Source organism: Amblyomma maculatum, chromosome 1 (assembly GCF_055883805.1).
Source record: "Amblyomma maculatum isolate TAMU_Amacu chromosome 1, ASM5588380v1, whole genome shotgun sequence".
Taxonomy (NCBI): Eukaryota; Metazoa; Arthropoda; class Arachnida; order Ixodida; family Ixodidae; genus Amblyomma; species Amblyomma maculatum.
This window is the reverse complement of record NC_139344.1, coordinates 97,608,069-97,631,856: the sequence shown is the minus strand read 5'-3', so window position 1 is coordinate 97,631,856 and position 23,788 is coordinate 97,608,069. Positions and strand designations below refer to the sequence as shown.

The window sequence follows — 23,788 nt, the reverse complement described above, 5'->3', positions numbered from 1 at the left end:
CCACCCTGGCGGGGTCAAGTTCAATATGACCTCATTTGCAGTGTTCAGTGAATCTTGGCAATCTTGTCTTGGTCTTTCAAAATCATCGCGATGATTAATAGAGGCCAATTTGCTTTTCCCATGTCAATTTCTTGCAATCTGCTTTCGTGGTGCCATCGCTTGATCTCGCACAAACTTCACGATAACATAACCAGCGACCAAAAATACTTTCCCGCATGCACGCATGGCTGACCGGCAAATGGCACACAACACACCCACAGAAAAAAAGCAGGTGGCTAGGCCTGCTGGTTACTGCCTATTAAACCATAGCTTTGTGGTGGCACTACTAGCTGGCATCAGATACAATTATACAGTCAAACCTGGATATAACGAACACGCATATAATGAATTATTGAATACAGTGAAAGCTCGTTAATTCACAACTCGTTAATTCGAAATTTTGGATAATTCGAAATAGTCATCGTGGTCCGGTCCGCAGTGCATAGAAGTCTATGCGCGTAACAGCTCGTTAATTCACTCAAAAATTGGCGCCGCCACCCATAATTCGAACTGTGCGCCGCCAAGCGGCGCTGTTAAAAACCATCGTTGGAAGCTTTCACGGCAGAACGATAGATGGCACAACCATCGGGGCGCCGCTAGGGTGCTGGAACAAGTACTAAACAGTCTTTCCTGCCGCGACTCCTTCGAGGAACGACGTTTTAGTGTTATCGACCACGGTTTCGTGTTGCATTTCGTGAGCCCTCGTTTTGCACGCTGCTTGTTGTGAGCTTGTGTCCGCGAGATGTGTTCGCGTGGGAAATACTGTGCCAAGACGGTGAAGGAGAAAGTGGCTATTTTACGCGAGGTGGATGAACGGAAGGCCAGCAAAGTGGAAATCGCGAAAAAGCACGGGATTCCACCAAGCACGTTGTCGACGTACGTCCGAAATAGGAAGGCCATCGAGGATGCCTATGAAGCCGAAGATTTCGCCAGCAACAGAAAAAGGCTTCGGTTAGCCAAGTATCCGGAAATTGAGACCGCTGTGATCACGTGGGTGAAAGAAATGAGAAGCGCTGACATTCCACTGAGCGGCCCAATTATCATGGCGAAGGCGGCCGATTTCGCCCTGCGCTTGAATGTGGAAGATTTTGTCGCCTCCGAAGGATGCTTTCACCGCTTTAGAGACAGACATAATCTTGTCTTCCGGGTGTTGTCTGGAGAAGCCAAAGAAGTGGATGCAGAAACTTGTGCCACGTGGCGAAGCGGTGCTCTGCAGCAGTACTTAGAAAGCTACTCGGCACATGATATATTCAATGCTGATGAGACGGCTTTGTTTTATAAGCTCCAGCCCGACAGAACAGTAACATTTAAAGGGGACAGCTGCGCTGGCGGCAAGCGAAGCAAAGAGCGGATTACTGTTCTGGTCGCCGCTAATATGACCGGGACGGAGAAGGTCCCTCTTTTTGTTGTCGGCAAGGCACATAAGCCTAGATGTTTCAAGAACATTACGACGCTGCCGACGGAATACTCCGCCAACAGCAAGGCGTGGATGACGGGCGAATTGTTTAAAAAATGGCTCTTGAAATTCGATCGGAGGATGGAGCTAGGGAAGCGTCAAGTTCTCCTCATTGTGGATAACTGCTCGGCACACAAAGTCGACACCGAGCTGAAAGCCACAAGGCTTGTCTTTTTGCCCGCCAACACGACTGCAGCCTTGCAGCCGATGGATCAGGGGGTGATCAGAAACATCAAATGTTTCTATAGGCGCCACATGATCGAGCGCATGACTTTGTGCACTGGAAACCAGAAGACCAGCACCATCACATTGCTCACAGCAATGCACATGTTGGTGCGTGCATGGGAGCAGGTCACGCCGTCCACAATTGCAAACTGCTTCCACCACTGTGGCTTTGCTGCCAGAAGTATGAAAGAAAGTGGCGACGATGGGAGTCCGGAGCCTCTGCCTGCGGCTGTGCGTGCTGTGCTGCAGGACGTCAGTTTTGATGATTAAGTTGGAGTAGACAGCGATGCAGCAGTGTGCGGTGCCCTAAGCGATGAGGACATTGTCGCTGAAATTGTTGGGGAGCAGTCTGTCCCAAAAGAGGCAGAAGACGAGCACGTCGACGAGGAGCAAGAGCCCGTGCGTCCATCCGCGGCAGAAGTTATGGGAGCGCTGAATGTCGCGCGCCTTTTCTTCAGCTTTGAAGAGGGGCAAGAAGACTCCCTGCGTCGCATTCGCATGCTAGAAGACCGAGTGAGTACGGTAGCCCTCAGAGAGAAGAAGCAGAAGATGATAACAGACTTTTTTGCTAAATAAATGTTTTTCGTGCCCTCCGGGCATCAAACGCCTTCATTTTTGCTCACTTTCATTAGTTCGAATTTTGGTTAATTCGAACTGGCCTGGCGGCCCCGTGGAATTTGAATTAACGAGCTTTTACTGTATATCGAACTCTTCCTAAATATTTTTGTCAAACACATGTATTTTTAACTTCCCATAGTGAACGCGGTTCGGGATAAAACGAATATTACGAACTTCGCGACACAGGAGGCAGGCTTCGTTGCACTACATGTGTGTTGTGCAACGCAGCAAACGTTCAGGACTACCTCGCAGGTGCTGACAGCGCCACAGATGCCACGACGGCATTGGGAGTTGACAACTAAAGAAATCTATGGCCAGGTGATCTCGGAGGCCATGAGGAATCGTTTGCATCTCACAATCGCTGACAGCGCTGCGGCAGCGGCACGATCGAATGTTGCTTTTGCCTTTTTGGTTTTAGTGTTAGCAGCGGCGTAGCCGTCGTAGCTTTCGGCGGAGGCTGCGCCGGTTGTCGAGTTGAGTGTGGTGCACGAGTTTTCGCAGTGCTGTGATGGCAGTGAACATGAAAAAAAAAAAAAAAAGAGCAGCACTGACGTTAAAGACCTAGCTCAAGATAAAATCAGGGCCTTCAAGGCAGTTTACAAGAGGAGACTGATTGACACTCGTCTCGTGAAGCAGGACTTGATAGACTTGCTGGGAGCATTGAAGCGGCATGGGACAGCTTGAAAGGCGAAACGCTTGCCAACTGCTTTCGGCACGCAGGTTTTGTTCCAGCAGAGACCCGTGCATCAAATAACGATGGGGACGATCCCGACGAAGCAGAAGCAGAGCTCCGAGAGCTTGATGAGCCTGGAACAATTTTTTAAGTTTTGTTGGTGACATGCCCGTAACAATGACGGTAGAGGACTTTGTAGGCGGCGACGACATCGCGGTAACCACGACTGTACTGACGGACGCCAAAATCGCTGTGGAAGTTTCTGAACATCCCGTAGACGAAGCTCAGGCTGACCTTATTCACAAGAAGCGCTTGCTGCATTGGATTTACTGCCCCGCCACTGCAGTGCTATTGAGAGCAGTGGGTTTGCCCTTGTTGCGTGTTTGCAAACTATGGAACAGGGCGTGATATGGAACGCGATCAACACAAAAAAGCAGGCCGCGATAACGCAATTCTTTGCACGAAAATAAATGGACGTGACCCAAGTAGGCATCCTCAGAGTTGCTGTACCTTCTCTGATTGAATTTTGCTGCTCTTGCATGTATTTTCGATGAAATTTTATATTACGAATTATGGATAGAGCGAACTATTTTCCGATTTTTTACCTGTTCTGTATAACGAGGTTTCACTGTAATAGCTACAGCCCATGACCATACAAAGTGGCTTCTGTTTCAAGCAAGAGTTGCGGCACTGTTCATTTTAGCTGAATTCATAATACTGATGTTCCTTGATTATAAAAGCAGAAATAAATTATGTTATGGTGAAATATATGCTATATTGAAATTTGTACTTCCGATATATTCTTACACTTAAAATATAAAAAACGTGTTGAGGATTTTTAAAACATATGTTAATGTGGTGTCGCAGTAACGAGATTTAACTGTACAACAAATAATGATGTCCGATCAACATACCAAATTTTGAAAATGCAGGTAAAGGCAAAACAACAGACCTAGATGGGACATATACTAACTGCAAAAACAAATTCATTCAAAAACTTTATCAGTCAAAAGCCCATCTGTACAGTCCGCATCGACTTGTACAAACTATAACAAAAAAAGCAAAACAATTGCTAACACATAATCAAAAGATGTGTGTACAATGCTTAACATGATGACACAAAGTGCATGCCAGAACCACCGAATCTTACTTTCATGTAAATACACATTATCTACCACTCCACAGTAAGAAGTGCCCCTGGAACTCTAATTACATGACTGCAAAAAGCAACCTGGAAAAGAGATTCTGGAAACCTCACAGTTTCGGAAGAGCAAACAAAACCTATGTGTCAATGCTGCAAGAAGGACTGCTGTATATGTGGATGATTTGGTGGTTCTGGCAGAAACTTTGGTGTTATATCAAGTAGTGTACACATGCGGCATCATTTCTTTGATTGTTGATTCTACCGTTGAAAATTATGCTGTGCAAGTCTGTGCTGACTTAAGCTGCACAGGCAGGCTGTTCTTCACAAAAGTTTTTGAACATCACTGCGAGTAGCCCTAGCCCTATCTTGTTGTTATTCTTTACCTATCGTCGTTTTCAAAATTTGGCAAGCTATACCAACTAACTCAACGAACAACTTTGTTAAGCCTGACTGTCATGTCTTATTAAGCCGGTCGACTTAAGGGGAGACGCATGTCTTAGAACGGTCCAAAATGGTAAAAAAAATCGATTTTGAGAAAAACCCATTTTCCGAAGGTTTAACCGTTTAACCTTTTGAGCACCTGCACTCAAATTATTAACGCTGAATTCAGTCAGAAAATGCGACAAAATCGGTTTTCAAAACATCACAGCAGCCACGAAATGCCACCCGAAAAGAGAAAATTTGTTCGAAATTCCCGCGCGTGTTGCGAGCATTCCAGCCGGCCGATCGCTGACATCTTGGACTTGGTTTGAAGTTGTTCTCTTTGTGCGCAATTTGCGCTATCTCAAAATGGCATTGCTCAAGCGGAATGGCTGCACGCGCCGATTTTCCGAAGGCCGTTTATGGTCTCTGCGGGTCACATTTTTTCCCACTTTGTTTTGCGTTCGCTGCCGTGGCTGCCAGGTTAGCGCGTGTCTGCGTTTGTGCTCGTATTTCTCGATGCACCACTTTGAGCAGAGTTTCTTTTTTTTCTTTTTTCTTCGCGATTGAGATCCCAGAAAACGGTAGAGTGTAACCGTGCATGCAACGAGCCTTTGGAAGCCTTAAGAAACAGGCGTGGAAAAAAAAGCCAGAAGGCACCGGCCACAAGCGTGCAGTCGAGACTTGCATTACGACCACACCGCGGGCTCAAATTACAGTGCGAATTGCATCCCAGATCACGATACACCTCGTGTTGATGCCGCCCGTCACACTGTGTTGAGCGGTCGGCACAAAGTCCGTTCTGTCGGGAAAGTCCACGACCCAACCAGAGTTTCACCTCAGCCTCAGCGTAGAATGCGATGCCAGTACAGAGTTCGCGATTGTGAACATGAAAGTGTTCACTTTATCACGTACACGAAGCACGGAACCTGTAGCAAGATCGCGAAGACGCGAGCAGTCAACCACACCAGCGTCCCAACAGACCTTTTCAGGGCCACCCAACAGTTTGCCACAGGGACTCGGGCCTCCTTGGCACCGGACCGTGAATTCCCAAGAAACAGTTTTCAGAGCTCAAAATACTGTCCTTAGAGCCGGTAGCCCCGTGCTCTCGCTGGCTAAAAAAAAAAAAAAAGTCAACCCATAACTTCAATTTTTTTTGTTGTACAGCTTTATCATGTACACATCTTCAAAATTTTTAGGAAATGTTTCCTTGGATGGAATAAGAATGTTTTGTATTGCAGGGGGCCAGATAGGGAACACTGAAATAAAATCTGCAGTTGAAGATTCCTCAAAAAATTTTCTGCAGTCTGAGTCAAAACTTCAAATGCGATTTTCTCAACTTCATATTTTTTGCCAAAATGACTAGCCTTACAGAACATTTCATTCTGTTCTTGTTAAGTCTTACACCGTTGCATTCAGGAAGAATTGAACTGTGGAGCTATGCTATTTTTATGGTGCTAGGTGGAATATATCAAATTTGGGGGAGAGTAATGTCAGCTAATTATATTTAAAAATTATGAGGCATCGGCATAACTGGACATTTTTATATGAAAACGCACCTCAGTGACAATATAAATAGCATAGCTCCACATGGCAGGTCTTTGGCTACAGCTACATTTTAATCAGAACCAAATAATATTGAGGGAAAGTGTCTTAATGACCCGTAAGAAATTACCCAATTAAGTGTCAGTTATGTTTCCATGGTACGAGAACTAATTGAGATATAGTGAAACAAATTATTTTGAAAACAGCAGGAAGAAAGATATACACACACCGAATAGCCCCCCCCCCCCCCCCCCCCCCATTGCAATATCTCTAATAATAAAAAAATTTGTTTTAAGACAAGTGTCTCCCCTTAACATGGTAACAAACTGCCCCCAGAGACATAATATGCCTTCATAATGATGGTGATTAATTTTAAGGCAGGAGCATAGCCATGGCCATATAAAAAAATTATTCATTTCATCCTGCACTTCAGAGAATTCCTGCACTATAAAGTTTTCCATCAGTAGGACAGGAGACTGTCGTATCTGCATATGTGGACGACATTTCACTCTTCGTGCGTGACAATGACAGCTTCATTGTTTTTTTTGAACATCTTTTCAAAATAAGCAGCTTTATGTTATACTGCAATTATTGTTATTTTTAAATACTGCAATTCGTATGGACTGAAGTATTTATAAATATATAAATAAACAATCCTTTCCACCATTAAGAACCACATTCTTTTGAATTCAGCAGGAATATTACTAGCTATGCAGGACTACAAGTCTAATTTACTAAATCTGCACATAACGTAGCTAATGTAGAAGAGTAAACCAGTGACTGCACTTCAACTATCCTGACTTTTTTGGTCCTTTTCTGCATAGCACTTGCACACGACAGGTTTTGCAGACTAGACACTGGGTCCAAAATTTGGCTCATGCTTGGTGGAATAAAGCTAGACAGTGTGGAAAATTTTTTACAGATGAAAATGCAGCTTTGCTCCACTACAAAGCATCAGCGTACAGCATAGAGCAATTGCTGATCACTGCTCAGCAAATAGGGGAGGGGAGGGGAGGGGAGGGGGGGTCCTGAAAGAAACTGACATAACTGCAAAAACAACAATATTCTGCCTACAGATAAAAAATCAACCTTCAATTACTTGCCCCGATGAGGCTAAATGGGTCAGCAGAACAGCATCTCCAAATGGTAGATTCAGAAGGAATGCCCACCTTCTTGAGTTGTGAATGGGGCCCGTAGACTTGTGACAAAAGACAGACAGTTTATCTCAATGCCCACACCACTGGCAATATTTCCCAGACAAGGCAAAAATGGGCAGACAAATTAAACAGAGCCATAACTTTGCATGGCAGATTGTAGTTTTAGCATACTGCATAAAAATAGCTAAAGAAGTCCACCATGCTCAGGTAAAAAAAGTTATGTCTTACCCCCCGCCAACCTGCTAACCCCGGGACATAAACAGATGTTACATGATGATCCTGCTCATTCTTAAGTGGCCGAACTCCAGCAGCATAAATTGATATTTAAAGAGTAGCAGCAACTCTTCTTCAATACAAAAACTGCTACTTTATGCTGAGAAGCTACGGTGCATCCAACCTGTTTCTACAAGAAAACCTGAACACTGGCTCTGCAGCAAAAAACAGCAGGTCTAGCATACTTATATATCTCCTCAGCACATTTTCGATCTGCTTCTGCTGGAACCTTCCCTTGATGATGAGCTGGTTGTTGGCATCCACGGAGCCACTGCAAGACAATGTTAGAGTCACAAAACACAGCCACAACGGACTTGATACAAATTTTGTTTCACATTTCTGTTAGGGCTGCTGGCACCAATTTTCTAAGCATACCAAGGCACACAAAATATGAACAACACTGTGTTCACATTTTAAACATTGCGAGCCTTTATATTAGCTTGGCACCGACAAAAGAATAGTTGGAAAGCAAAGAAAATAGCGTGCGAATCCAAACATAGTGGTTGAAAAAAACAGTTCATTAAACCACAGCAAGAGACAGCATATCACAATGCATCTAGAATCATAAATGCAACTACAGTCGAACCCGGATATATAGAATTTTGGTTATATCGAACTCGCTGAATATCCCCTTGAAAATTCCATGTAAAAGTACAGGAAAGCTGCGTCATAAATCGCACTCAATTTCACCGGTCGTTCAACATATCGAACTCCGCACCACGTACTGGAAAGTGTGCCTTCCCCAAAGATGATCGCACCACCCTTAGCCGTTTGCCGCGTGACATTTTCAAGCCACGCGCGGAAAGAATGAGAGGATACAGTTCGGCGACGGTTGGGCTAGGGCAGCGCTGCGCCTATTCCCCAAAGGCACGCATCTGCGGTTATCATTTCAAGCGCGCCAGCATGTGAAGTTTGCAATCCATGTGCACGAATAAACCAGAGAAAACCGGTGAGAACAAGAGGGGGAAAACGCGACAGAGCAGAGCGCAAGGGTGTGCCTGGAAAATGGGCCTTCCCCAAAGACGATCGCATCACCCTTGGCCATTTGTCGCGTGACGTTTTGAAGTCACGCGCTGAAGGAATGAGAGGGGACAGTTTGGTGACGGCTGGTCTGGGCAGTGCCGCGTTCATTCCGCAAAGGCGCACACATCTGCAGTTACCGTTTCCCGCATGCCAGCACATGACGTTTGCAAGCCATTTGCATGGGTGCGCCCATTCCTTTGCCGAGCTATCTCTCTCCTTCAGCACGCTACGCATGTACCAAGCCAGCTCAGCATGTGTAGCGAACCCTCCTCACGCAGCGGCTGATGTGGCTATGGTGGCTGCGGACGTTAAAAAGGGGCAGGCTGTTTTTTTTTCTTTTTGGCGGGAGTCGTTTAGCCTTGCAGGTATGGCTCAACGAAACCACGCGTCCGCCCCAAGCGCGGCGTGATAAATCTAACCAGGCTTGTGCAATCAAGCCATCACGAGCACTCTGCCAAGTTCGCTCCCCGCCACCGCAAGAGCTGGCAAAAGATAAACACACCATGACGACGTTATCGCTGCGCAGCATCTTGGCACGCTGCCAAGAAATGAGCTGTAAATGAGACGACCTAAACGGAGTGACGCGCACCATCGACATGAAAGCAAAAACACTAGCGATTTCTGCCGCGGCGACACAAACTTTGTTTTGAGCTGCCCCGGTGGCTCGAGTGGCGAGAGGTACGCAGTTCCAACAAGTTTGAAATTTTTCACTCTGTCGCTGCCGCTCGTCACTGAGATCGCACAATCGCTTGAATGTGAGCGAGCTGGCCTTAATGCTTTTTTTTTTTTTTTTTTTTTTTTTTTTTCAAAATTCTCGGGTGCAAAAGTGGAGGGTGGGTTCATTATGCGAGTGTGTTGATTACGCGACATATACGGTATCGTTTTTTTCGCATCGTAAGTGCCGTCACAAGCCGATTTTTGTATATCAAATTATTGATATATCGAACTGTTTTGCGATTCTCTTCGAGTTCTATACATCCGGGTTCGACTGTATTCTTACATTTGCCTCCAAAAGTAGACTGCCCCTTCGAAGGCACATCCAAAATCGCAGTCCCTTTTACGCACTAATCTGCTGCACGTATACTAGAGAGCAGAGGGGAAGGTGAATGCAGCCAGTATCAAGATGACCTGATGTGGTTTGCGCACTCAGCACGACACCATGATGTGACCACAATCTGGAGGCCTGCAAAGGACTACTAAACCAGGCTATATTTCGACAAACACTGAAATACTATTTTGCACAACCATGAATTCTTTCCACATCTTAACTGCATGAAACTATGCTTTAGCTTCACCCGCTCATAGTAGTTTAGGCCATTTATATACAGCACATACCCAGTCTGCAACCTGGCATTCCACGTGTGAAAAGCCTTGCATTATTATTAAGCTAAATATATCTGTGCACACTCACCTTGTTCCCAATTCGGCTAGTAAAAATGCTTGCACGTGCTTGGGCTGACGATGCAACCTGTATGCAAAAGCAAGAAATATTATACATTTCAAGCTACAGCATGCACCACACACATACCCCCAAAACAAACAGTCATTGTACACGTGCTGCTTCTAGTAATCTTTACCTAGGCCAATTAGGTAGTGTTCGTACACAACCAAGCTACTGGAACAAATCCATCTTTGATTTCTATCGCCAGGGAAAACAATACGCTAAAGTTTGTTATTAGCAGAAGTAGTATGCCATGGGATAGAGAACGAAAAATAAACCGTTATTGAGGATCACTAACCAAAAAACGTTGCATGTAGAAGTGGGTCTGGGCAGAAAACAACCGCTGCACTGGTGCTGGCTGGTGTGGCCCGCTGGAGTCTATTAGCATCACTGTTGAATCTGTTGCGTAAATTGACTATGCCTTTATGTTACTAGACACAGTCATCGACCGAAAATTCTGACATGCTTGAATATTTGACTTATTGCAGCGAGCTGGCCTTAACGCATTTTTTTTTTGTTTTTATATTTTCGGTGCAAAAGTAGAGGGTGGGTTCATTATGCTAGCGGGTTTATTACGCGACAAATACGGTATCGTTTTTTCGCATCGTAAGAGCCGTCACAAGCAGATTTCTGTATATCGAATTATCGATATATCGAACTATTTCGCGATCCCCTTCGAGTTCGATATATCCAGGTTCGACTGTATTCCTATACAATGAAAGCTTGTTAATTCGAATGTCAATAATTTTCAGATTATTCTAACTGCACTGCTTGGTCTGGCCAAGCCCCATTGAAGTCTAGGTGCAACTCGAATACGAGCCGGTTCTCCCACAGCTAATTCAAACTATGCGGTGAAGCATCTGGGCAGTCACCGCATAGCCCTCAGCGAAAGGGTCGCATGGTTATGAGGCTGTGCACCTCTAAACCAGAAAGAACTGATAAAACCAGGTAAAACCATGAAATAAAGGGTAAAGTTAAGCCAGTGCAATGGCAATGACCGGTGCGGCAGCCGGCGGCGCCGGAGGGTGATGGCTGCCTGCTCTCTGTTCCATGCGACCTCTGAAAATTGCAACTACAGTTGAATCCCGCCACAACGAATACCGCCACAACGAAATTTCTGCGACAACGAATAATTTTTTATTCCCCGCGAGTATCCTATAAGAATTAATGGCCTAAATTTCTCTGCACAACGAACCATTTTTGCAGAGCGTTTCCGCTTCAACGAAATTTTCGCGTTCAAAATCGAAACCGAAACTAGTTTTATTGGCGAGAAGTCCAAGTCAAATCCAAAGCCACATTAAGCATGAAATCACGTGATTGCAGTTCCGCCATTTTGGCTTTGTGTCGTGGTCGCGTTGTTCACTCGCTGCCTTTCTCTTCGACAACGACGAGTTTTCATCCGCAGGACACGATGGCAACGCAAGTGAAAAAACGCAAAACTCTTTCCCTTGAGCAAAAAGCTCAAATAATCGCCCAAGCAGAAAGCGGAAGGAAGAAAGCGGCAATTGCTGAAGACTTCGGAATTCCTGCAAGTTCGCTGTCAACGATTCTAGGCAATAAGGACAGCGTGAGAATGGCACTTGCTTCAGGCACATCCTCGAAGCACAAAAAGGTGACGCGGCCCCTTCATGAAGAGTTGGACAAAGCAGTGCATGCGTGGTTTGTGGAAGCACGAGCCAGCAACGTCCCCCTGTCCGGAAGCATCGTCCAGCAGAAAGCCTTGAACTATGCATGCCTACTTGGCATTGATGATTTTAAAGCCAGCATTGGCTGGCTAAACCGTTTCAAGGCCCGCCATAACATCGTTGGAAAAGTGTTGTGCGGCGAGTCAATGTCAGCAGACGTGGACGGAGCAGCTGCTTGGAAGGCGAGTAACATGGCCGGAATTTTAAGCAACTTCGCGCCTGCAGACATTTACAACGCCGACGAGACCGGGCTATTCTACGAGATGTTGCCGGCTAGGTCGCTCGACTTCAAGGGGCAGCGCTGTCACGGCGGCAAACACAGCAAAAAACGCATCACAGTGCTGCTTTGCACAAACATGGATGGCTCGGACAAGCGTCCGCCGTTAGTCATAGGCAAAAGTGCCAAGCCGCGCTGTTTTAAGGGGGGACACGGCTCTTTGGCACCGAAAATCGGCCTGAAAATCGGCCTGAAAATCGGATTTTCAATTTTTTCATTTTCGTATTCCTCGCACCATTCCGCATCTGCACGCAAATTTTCATCCTTATACCCCGCTTATTTATGAAGTTATAGCGATTAAAAAATGCAGTACCACACCCACTGCCCTTTAAATTGTGGACAAACGACACCCAATTTCGATCGCCCGGCGCATGAGAACTACGCGCTCCACCGCGGCGATTTTGGTCTCGTTCGAAAGCGCGCGCTTTCGGCTTATTTTTTCTTTCGAAAAGCAACCCTGTGCGCTCCGCCTTCCCCATAAAAAACAAGCAAAAAGATAGCATGCAGCGCGCGCTACTATTGGCCGGTTAAGGCACGTGATCAAAATGGCGTCGTTTGGTTGGTTCCAGCAAGCTAGCCCTGAAATGCGGACTCCCAGTGACGCCATTTTGTCTTTCTGCCGACCACGCCAGTGCAACGCGAGAGTCATGCCAGGCGCGAAGAAGTACCGCTCTTTGCACAAGTTCGGGCGAAAGCAACCAAAGAAACGCGTTAAGAATGCGACTTCGTTGCATACTGTGCAAGAAGCAAGTGCCAGTGCTGCGGGATTGTGTGACGATCACGTTGCGGGCGGCGACGCTTCTCCGATTCCGCTGGACAACGGCGCCGTTCTTCGTGCCGACTGCAGTCGTGTACGTATTGATACCGCGCCTGTCACTAACAGTGACATAACTCAAGTGAGTGCCCGTGAGCAGGCTACGCTTGATAGACTGGTATCGACGCCGGCGACGGCACGAAAGACCGCGCTGTTCGCCGATGCAAGTGGTGCGTCCGCAGAGTCAGATGCGGACGGAACAGCCTCCTATGCGGTAATTGACCTCAGCATTGTGAATATCCTTCTGGATGCCGTGCGGTGCAAAACGTGTCGTGGATGCGTGCGTTTAATTACCAGCGACCGGAGCTATGGCCTCGCCGTAAAACTGATCGTGCTGTGCGACAACTGCGGTGAGATTGCGGCCGAGTGGAACTCGCGGAGGGTTGACGGCGAGAAAAGGTGCAATCCTTTTGAGCTGAATATTCTGGCTAGTCGAGCAATGCTGTCGACCGGTAACGGCCAGACAGCAATGAACGATATCTTTTCGGCGATGGGGTTGTCGCGGCGCGGGATGCACAACAAGACGTTTCAACGGCATCTGAAGAACACACTGCAACCCGCTGCTACCCGAGCCGCCACGACCGCTATGGCACAAGCCGCGCAGGCAGTGGCGAAGGTCTACGATGACTTGTGTTTTGGGCATAGGGGGAACATTGCCGTGTGCTACGACGGCACATGGATGACGCGCGGACACTCATCACATATAGGCGTCGGTGCCATGGTGGAACTCTTCACTGGTTACGTGCTTGATTATGTGGTGTTGTCAAACTTTTGTCTGGGCTGCGAAATTGGTCCCAAGCCAAACACTGACGGCTACGAACTTTGGAAATCACGCCACCAGTGCCAAAAAAACACCAACTCCAAGGCTGGTCAAATGGAAGTAGAGGCTGGCAAAATTCTGTTTGAAAGATCTCTGCAGCGCCACAACATGCGCTACACAACCATGCTATGCGATGGGGACAGTCGCACGTTCAGTGCTCTTAAAGATGCTGCAATCTATGGCTACATTGAAATAGTCAAAGAGGACTGCATAAATCACGTGCACAAGCGTATGGGAGCAGCTTTGCGCAACCTCTTGCAGAGACACAAGGGTGCAGGGAAGCAAAGTCTTGGCGGCAGAGGAAGGCTGACAGCTGATCTAGTTGACAAGCTGGCAATATATTATGGCCGAGCGCTTCGATCAAATGTAGGTGATGTGGATGCCATGCAGCGAGCTGTGATGGCGACATATTACCACATCACATCTACTGATGACTGCCCCAAACACAGTTTGTGTCCTACCGGTGAGAAGTCATGGTGCCGCCACAACGCTGCAAAGGCAAAAGAGGAGCCTGCACCAAAGCACAATTACAGTCTGCCAAGAGATGTGGCTGATGCTCTTTTGCCTGTTTATAGTCGTTTATCAGAGAAGAGCCTGCTGCAGAGGTGCATTCGGGGGAAGACCCAGAACTCGAACGAAAGCTTCCACTCGGTCATCTGGACCTTGATCCACAAAGAGCGGCACTCATCACTGTTTGCTGTGGAAGCAGCCACAGCAGAAGCTGTGCTGCGCTTCAATGCCGGCTGCAAGCATACAGCAGCAGCAATTCTGCAAGAATGCAGTACAAATGTGACAGCAACTGGGTCCAGGAGAGCTGAAGAAAAGGACTTGCACCGTAGCGTACGTTCTGCAAAGAAGCGGGCGGCTTCGCTTGGCGTTGCTAAAACAGAAAAAAGAAAACACCGCGACAGCATGCACCCCGACTATGCTCCTGGTGCATTTTAATAGCATGAGGTCTTTGAGGTTGCCCTTCCTGATTAAATGCCGTGAGGCTTGAGTGCTTCCGACAATCCCCCAATTTTGGTAGTGTTGCATTTTTTAAAGATCAATATCTCTGGTCCTGTTCTTGCTATTGCTTTAAAAAATTTTTTTCTAGAAAGGGAATCCTGCGAGTCTCATGAAACCAAGGTAAATGCAGTGACGACAAAAGAAAATTTGCTGAGAAGGTTATGTTGTCTTCGGTACCCAAATGGAATTTTCCTTTCAAGCGTTTCCTATTGCGTAACTTTGGCTCAAATTGGCATAGGCCATTAATTTTCGCTTCAGATCACTTTCCACCTGTTTCTGATCTTGTTGACATATCAATCATTGACATAATTTACACCTACATGCTGTGAAGTGTTTTTCCTCGTTTTCTCAAAACTGCAATTTTGAGGGTGCTGCAATTTTGGAGGAGAGATATCTCTTAGTCTATTTGTGCTATAGCTCTCATTCTTGTCTTGTTAGAAAGAGAAAACCTTCGACAGTGCCGTAGGACAAAAATATGTACAGTTATTATGCGGCAACATTTACAGAATTAATTATCAATCTTAGGTGCCAACCTGGGCTTTTATTCATAAAAGTTTGACTTATTGTAACTTTGGTTCAAATTCTTCTACCACGTTAATTCATGACTAGCGGCACTCTATGATCCTTCTAGATCACTCTGGCAGGGCTATTCTCCTCATGCCATAAAGTGTTTAGTAATTAACTCACCTCCAAACGAAAAACATGAATTAGGGATTATTTTGAAAGCTATTTCATCTACAAGAAAACTAATCAGATATTTGAAATCAGCATGCAAAAGTACATTAATGGCGCAAGTTTCAGTCAGATCCACCCATAAATAAGGAAAAAAGTTTTAAGAGGGGTGTCCCCCCTTAAGGGAACTCGTAGCCTACCTGTGCAGTACAAGGCGAACAACAAGTCATGGATGACCCGCGCTATTTTCACCGAGTGGATGATGGCATTCGACCGCGACATGAAGCGGCAGGGCCGTAAAGTTTGCTTGCTTTTGGACAATTGTTCAGCGCATCACTCCGACGAAGTCAAGCTCACTAACACGGAGCTGAGGTTTTTCCCTCCCAATTGCACGTCTGTCTTATACCTCTGTCACACGGACACGGCTGAACTCCTTTCAACTCCCTTCAACCAAGGCAGCCATTACCTCGAGGAAGATACGTGCCGTGTCACACGGCCGTCCATTATGGAAGGAAGTTAAATGCAGTTCTGAAGCAAAGGAGATCGACGATCTCCATTGATGGGCGAAGGGAGTACTCTCGTTTCCAATGTGCTTTGCTTCCGAGTCATTAAATAACATATTTCTTCAATAATGTAATTTTTACTCCTAAATATATTAGTTTCTATTACATAAAATTGTATTCTAACTCGGTTAGTTGCGTTTAATTGTCGCGACTGCACCATACTCTCCAACTAGGCGCTTGACGGCGCTTGCATCACTTCTCTTCCTCCGTGCTTGACGCGTTGTTTCGGTTTTGGTCTGGCGCGCTCGAGCATCTCACGTGTAGCCGTGCAGCACTTCGATGGACGACGCACATGTACCACCCTCGCAGCCTTCAGTAGCGAAGCGCTCCAGCCAAGAACGACTTGGAATGAAGCGGAGACGTGGGAACTGATACGGCTATGGGAAGACAATTTGGACTCAGGGGCGAAAAGCACAATGCCAAAGTGTATGACGCAATCGTTCACGCGCTCTGTGCAAACGGAATAGTTAGGACGCGGAAGCAGGTTCAAGCCAAAATTGACAACTTGACTCAAAAGTACAGGTATTTCAGTTTGTTTTAGACATTATTTTTTATATCTTTGTGCAAAATAAACAGCGCCTAATGGCCCCCTGTTGGCTGCTCCGAGAAGCTCGTTGCAAGCCGTGTGACACGGAGACAACTCCTTCAAGGCGAAACTCCCTGCGACTCCCTTGCGCTCCTTTAGACCAAGGAAGTTCAAGGTAGTTCCGAGTCGGCCGTGTGACAGGGATATTACAGCCTCTCGATCAGGGCGTGATTCTTAGCCTGAAGCGCGCTTACCGCGGGAGGTCAATTCAGCGGCTGCTTTTTAACACTGAAACCGGCCGAGACACGAAGGTGGACTTGTACGTGGCACTGCAGATTATGTCTGCTGCCTGGAGCACACTGGGGCGCTCAGTAATTGTGAACTGTTTCAGGCACGCCGGATTTGCCGAAGGTCGACCCGTACACTCTGCTGGCCTAACACCAGGCGTTACAGACGACGACGAAGAGGCGTCACCGGCTCCGGGGATCGCGGCCGCCTGGAAAACGCTGGGAGAAATAGGAACCGTGCCGCCTAATCTCGAGCTCGACGAATACATCGGCGCTGACGCTTGTGTTGTTGTTCACGAAGATGTGAGTGATGAGCAGATCATAAAAGCTGCCCGGAATGATAAGGACTCTTCCGATGAAGAAGACGACGACGTACAGGAAGCGCCGGCTGCGGCAACCGCCGTACAGGTGATGGACGCTTTTGATGTCATCAGGAATTTCGTTGCTGTCCGAGACGACGATGTTGCAATGGGTTTGCTGACCGAGTGCGAAAATCGCGTGACGGCGTTGCTCGCCGTGAAGCGTAAGCAAACCAAGCTTACAGATTTTTGGCATTAAACGCCTTTGCTGCTGCTTGGGCAATTCTTTCTGCGTTTCACGTCAAATTTTTGCGATAACGAAGTTCCGCGATAACGAAGTTCCGCGAGAACGAATTTTTTTTCGTGCACCGTGAATTTCGTTATAGCGGGATTCAACTGTAATGCTTGTTAATTCGGAAATACGGAGAAGTCAGACTGTTGGCGTGGCCCCAGCCAATGCCCATATAAGGCTACGGCTTCGGACGGGCGCTACTGGTCTCACACAAGTTAGGCCGTACGCACAACTGGCACTGTAAGCGTCGTCAAACTAGCACTCCTCAAACCTGTACAGCCTGTTGCTCAGTTGACCGTGCAAGGCAGGCATGACGAAACAGGAACGGCCCCAGCTTCGAAAATAGGCTGATTACGTAGTTGTAGTTTCGCTTTTATGAGTGAGAACTACCGGCCACACATCAGCAACTAACAAACTGCATTTACCCGGAATTTGGATGATCTCTGGCAGTACTGAGCATTTTCAGCGCTACCATCCATGTGGTTCTTCCACTGCTCCGAAAATGAGTGCTCCATGCTGTTCAGCTCATTGTTCAGTGAAGCCTCACAAGACACCGCTGCTTGTGACGGAGCACACTGCCGGTACCGCATTGAACCACGAAGGAAGCCGGGGAAGCGCTTTGAGCTTTAATCAGCGGTGTTTTTATGCTCTCGACAGTGTGCACGCAAAAAAGCACTGATGAAAATGTCACTATCGTGCAGTGTCTCCTTTTTTTTTTTTTTTATCTGAAAAGCAGAAGACCATAGCCCAATTCTTCGAAAAACAAATTGACTCTAATGCAAGGGCTTCTTCGATTCCATTTGAATTCCATTTGATAATTTGGACTTCAGATAATTCTAAAATTATAGTATGTTAGTAGAACGTCATCAATTCACGCTTCAAACCGAAAATGTAATCAAGTAATGCAAAATTCTTTCTAGAAAGAAGCTTATTAGAAGCAAGGCTAATACTCTCCGAAGGCTTGTTGGCGTCCGTTGCCAAAACTTGCACTGGTAAAAGTTTGCAGAATTTACCTGTGCCAAGCCCTTTCTTTCAGAAAAAAAAATCTCGTTAATTTGGCCTTCAAGGGAACAAGAATAAAGTTCAAATAGCAATAAGAACTGCCAAAAACCATTTCCTTTGCAGTAATTTTATCTAATGAAAACATAGAATACTGTTGGCTATATATGAGAGATGAAAACTGCACGACTTCACAGCCCCTTTTGAAGTGCGACCCAGTAGCAGCAACGCCTTTGCATAGACGGCCCCCCGTGTTTTGAGGACGCCTAGCAGCATGAACTGCGAGGACTGTGCTGTAATGCATCCTCAAAACATGGCAGTTCAGCAAACTCACAGTGGCAAGTCCGGTTCCGCGTCTGGATTTAAAGTAAGCCCACGTGTTCTTTCATGATGAGCCGATGGCAGAGACGCTGCCGGTCATTTGTGCACGCACTGCACTGCGAGAGTCAAGCATCAGGAACCATAGTGGCAATCAGTAGTTTATGTAAAGGAATTTTTCCTAAAAAGTTTGAGGTTTCGGACAACCGGATTTTTTGCGGTCCCTAGAGAGTCAAAAAATAGGTCATCGACTGTAAAGTGGAGACAAGATTTATCACAGCGCCAACCAGTTCCGAAGCACCATCCATCATGGCTCCAATTCGAAGCAGGCTAGACCCAGCGACAATCAGAGCAGCAAGAGAGCAATGCATCACTTGGTGCATCAGTGGGCAGTGCTACCGCAGAAAGCTCAGCACTAGCGCAGGCATGCTTTGTTGAAGCTCGATAATAGCAGCCAGCCTTTCTGATAAGCAGGCCTTTTGTCTTTTGTACTGCAAAATTAAAGTAAGCGTTCAGACACTGCTGCGCAGTGGCAAAAGTGTGATAACTGGGCAGAACCTTGGCGAGGAGCTTTTGTCGAGACACTTGAAATATAACCATTTCACGATCCCTTTTGCGTTCAACATACCCAGGACAGACTGTACCACAGTATTACCCACAATTTTTTAGGCATCTCATTTTATTATAAAGAAGCTCCACTGTGCTTATGCAGCTCATTTAATTAAGAGGCTCCCCTGTACTTGCAAAGCTAACTGAACGAGAACAACAACCAAAGCCTGCTTACATTTTGCAGATCTCGAGGAAATTGGCAAAAGAGGACTTCTTGGTGCCCACTTTCAGCACCTGGGGTGGCCGCATCACCAGTTTCTTTTTTTCGCCAGCCACCATGTCTGGGTTCTTTTCCCTCATGATGTTGAACACCCGCTGCAAAAGCTGGGAGAAGAAAATTGGCACAACGCTTTCTTCAGACCAGGCTGAATCTACAATTCTGGTAAATTAAACAAATAGGCTGAATCTCAGACTAATTAACAAAACAAAATATATTAATACCGAAATTACCCACTGCACTTACGAGGCACGTACCACAATATTTAAAAGGACACTCAGGACAAATCAGTGTTGGAACTAACAACATGCTTATTTAGCAGCTTTGATAGCAGAAGAAATTATAAACTATAGGAACAATTTCAGGTTTTATAGAAAAAAAAACAAAAAGAAAACGATGTTTTAAAGTGAAATATCAGATCTCGTAGCACAAAAAACAAAAAAGAGAAAAAAGAGTTGTACAAAAATTTCAGCTTTTGGAGCTGGTAAGTTCTAAGATGCCTGTAACAACGCACGTGCACACATGCACATATACTAAACCAGTATGCCAGCTTATTTTACCTTATTTACTCGAATGTAATGCAAAACTAACAGGTGCAAAAAATAAAAAGTACACTCTGCCTCTTTCGGCAGACTCCTAAACTCTTTCGTGTTCAATCAATGTTGCCAGCTTTCGAGCAAATCAGCTGTAAGGTGTTTTCCAGCAAAGCAAGCAGCAAAACAAGCCAGCTGCATCACATCGACAGCTGTGTTGCACACAGGGAGCCCCTAGTCGCCAGCAGAACAGTCACTGCAAGCAGACGCGTGCCAATTGCATCATCATAAGCAGACATCAATGTATGATAACATGATGTTCACCAATACAGTGCTCTGCCAATCCATCCCAGAGAAATCCTGCTGACCATCATATGAAGCGGGCCGTATTTTTGCAATATATTACCTTCACAGGCGCTTCGCAGCACCCGAGTATATCACATGAATGGAGGATGTATAATCTTGGTCTCACTATACAAATTACCGCGCACGTTGTTATACTGCAGCAAAGAAAAGTGTTGTCTAGCCTCTTTTTAAATAAGCAATAAAGAATCCTGCCAACAACATCGAAAACTACCGTGCAAAGCTTACCTCATCATAAGTGTAATCTCTATCACTTCCAGACCACGTGTTGGAACTGCTGGTTGTGCTCGACTTGGTGTCCATATCATCTGCTAAAAAAATAGAAAAATGCATGCATACAAGCAAACATAAATAACAAAGTACACAAAAACTGTAGGTGCAATTTTGTTTTTAAGTGCATATAAAAAAAGAATTAGCCAACCAGAATGCAAAAAAAAAAAATCTTTCTGTGGCAACATCAACCAGCCTGTAATACAATTTATTGAAGTTAATAAATACTTAATACTTTAATACTTTTTCAGTTGAACGTTCCAGATAGCCTAAAGACTTTGCCTAAGGTACTGAGAATTCAGTCTGTAATACGAATTTACAAAGGGTAATAATTTTTATACTGAATGTTAGTTACTTTGAAACAGCCCACAGCACTGGAAATCTGCGAGCAAAAGTCTAAAAGGGCAATTAGATGCACAAAGCGGGGTTTCACATTGAAAAACCAAAGAACAAAAAAAGCCAGCACAAACATTTGCCCATGTCTCAGGAGCAAGACAACTGTAATAACACTACAAACCTATATGCGACAGTGTCCACCAGAACACAATGAATGGGGAAGTAATATGCTTGTCAAATGGATTAATGAAGTCCATGCAGCTGTTCCATAACCTTCATGTTTACAGGAAAGTGCAGCACCTTTAATGATAAGCTGCATGTAAGCGCACAAGTAATCTAGACAAATAAAAACATATCACTAGCTACAGTAGCCAAGCTGGCGCAAGAGTGCATATGGAGTTATCACCTGCAGCATGTTGAACTTGTTTACTTTCTAACATACTATAGAAGAAGCACAGACATTTAACTTAGTTTGATTTTTTTACAACTGCTAAATAATTTACAATAGGATTTTTCTCTCTACAATTTTGGTTTCAACAAAACAGTGATGGCTATCAATTTTAAGTCTAGATAATGTAAAGGATGAAAAAATTGCAATATAAATTGCCACTTCCCTACTTGTGATTCTAGTTCCTGAGAGAGGGCTGGTTGTAGCATAGCAATGAATTAAATATTGGGGGAGCACTTAAGTTCAGCCTTTATGGTTATGACGGGAGAGAGAGAGAGAGACCCTTTAATGAAAAAAAGAAAATTTAGCCGGCATTTAGATTTCACTGACATGCTACTCTTTGTAGGAAGGGGAATTAGGGAGAGAAAGATAGAAAAAGGATGGTGAGAAAAAGAAATGAAGGGGGAGATAAAATGCAGCCATTAAATGTGCTGTAAGGTGCATCGTGGAGTAATGGTATAAAATGAAATCATGAAATGCATAGTCTGATAAATTTGCTTACAGCGTGAAAAATGCCCGAGGGTAGCGTTCAAGATGAACTTAGAGTTTGTCTAGAAGTCCAATTTCTTTCAAATACGTAAATAAAAAGTTCATTGCAAGAGTGTTGCCTAAGGCAGGCTAAGGGACTTAAAGCAATGTCCATTGTTAAAGGAACTGGGGAGAGGTTTTCCATGCTATGTTCGTAGTATGCACGCTCGCCAGTGTACGAAAGACACTCAAGCAGGACATGTTGCACAGTTTCAACCAAACCATAGTTGTTAAAATGCGGACTGTTCATTTGACCCACCTAAGCTCCCCTAGCAGATTCTCATTCATGCATTTCACCTCACAAGTCACTTAAACCTTCCAATTTGGCAAAATAAAACATCGGGAGGTTTTATTCAAACCAACAAGCCCAAATACAGTCTAGCCCGGTTATAACGAAGTCTGCAGGAATTGAGAAATTGCTTCACTACATCCGCTATTTCGCTGTATCTGGACTATGAAAAAAAGAGACAAATTTGAGTAAATTATTTTCTCGTTGCAGGACGAAGTGGTCCAGCGTTCCCTGAACATGTTTTGCAAGTGCGGTCTTCAGGATCACGGCCTCCATACCGTCTAACTGCGAACCAAAGTTCTGCTCTGAACTCCAAAAGTTCCCAGGCTGCAGGTTTTGCTTCTGGTCAGCATATTCTGATACGTGAGGTTCCATTAAAGCTATAAATGATCTCAGAGGTTAGAATAATGCTTCTTCTACCCTCCAAATGTATTTTGAGATTTGGGGCCGTCGTAGCTGCCTGACTATACTGCTCAGAAGCAGACCCTGTGGCCTGGGAACTTTTGACACCCCTGTACATCTGTAGTGTGTCAAGTGCTGCGATGGTTGCTGCGGAAGGGCGCAACCAGTGTTATCGCAGTCACTCTCAGAGGCAATATTCGTTCCTTCCATGACGTTCCTGGCAACTTCGTCAATTGTGAAGTCCGGTGTGGCAACAAGTTCGTTGTCGGCCGAAATGAAGTCCATGTGGGACAGGCCTGGAGGCACAAGGTCCAACTCTTTAGCAGACTCCCATAGCTGCTCTAAGCAGGCTGTCGTGGTGACACCATAAGCTGTTGCAGCAATGTCAACCGCGACAGCTTCATCCTCAGCAGGCGCCGTGTCCACGCTGCTGGTCCATTTCCCGGCTGGAAGTCATCATGACCAAGAACGAAGCCCAAATCTTTAGCTTTCACTAGTATGATGGGCCCACTGAGCGGGATGTTCTTTGATCAGGCATCCAAGAACCATCTGTAAGTCGATATGTGGCGCACTAGATTCTCTTTCAGTCCCCGCTGCCAACGTTGTCATCGAGAACGGCGTCAATCTTGTTGCCGTTCTTGATTATTGTAGTGTGTGTGGACTGCGCAGTTTCATACTTCCGTGCGATATTACTCTTCTTCACGTTTCGGCGCACTTCTTCCGGAATGGCGCGCTTTGTCTTCAATGACGACACTTTTCTCTTTCGAGCTGAAGTGCTGGGGCTCGCGAGACTCGACGTTGCAGAGAATTCGAAAGGTCGGGTTCGAGAAATGGAATAACTGAGTAGGTCCGTCCTCAATAAATTGCCCAGGCGAAGTCAGGGGCCACGAGATATTAAAGGAGAGAAGCGGAACAAGGCAGGAAAGCGTAATGGCGTTACGAGAGAAGCGCATACAAAGATCCAAGAAAGCAAAGGAAACGATCTCGCTTGTCTCTCTCTCCCTCCCGCGAAGCTTTCTCCCTGACTCTCTCTCTCCCGGGCCCAAAAATGAGAAAGAAGCCCCAGAGAGAAAAACTCAAGAACCACGATTGGCTAAGTCAACCGCTGCCCCGTGACATCACCGAGAACTACCGGCTCAATGGCACGACAGGACGCCGCATCACGAAGACGCCAAGACAAGCGATGCAGTGAAGCAACCTTTCACTTCGCGGGAGAGCA

General features: G+C 45.8%; 1 protein-coding gene across 2 annotated transcripts in view; it reads right to left on the bottom strand.

Moving 5' to 3' along the window:
- eIF2beta (eukaryotic translation initiation factor 2 subunit beta) overlaps positions 1–23,788 on the bottom strand; it is a 55,145-nt gene that overhangs the window by 8,210 nt on the left and 23,147 nt on the right. The window contains exons 5-8 of one of the 2 annotated variants that reach the window (XM_084588643.1): positions 20,525–20,607; positions 19,359–19,507; positions 9,985–10,041; positions 7,736–7,821 (exon numbers count right to left, since the gene is read on the bottom strand). In XM_084588643.1, coding sequence (XP_084444769.1) covers positions 7,736–7,821; positions 9,985–10,041; positions 19,359–19,507; positions 20,525–20,607 — 375 coding nt within the window. The remainder of the gene's footprint in view (positions 1–7,735; positions 7,822–9,984; positions 10,042–19,358; positions 19,508–20,524; positions 20,608–23,788) is intronic. The other variant, XM_084588644.1, reaches the window with a different exon arrangement.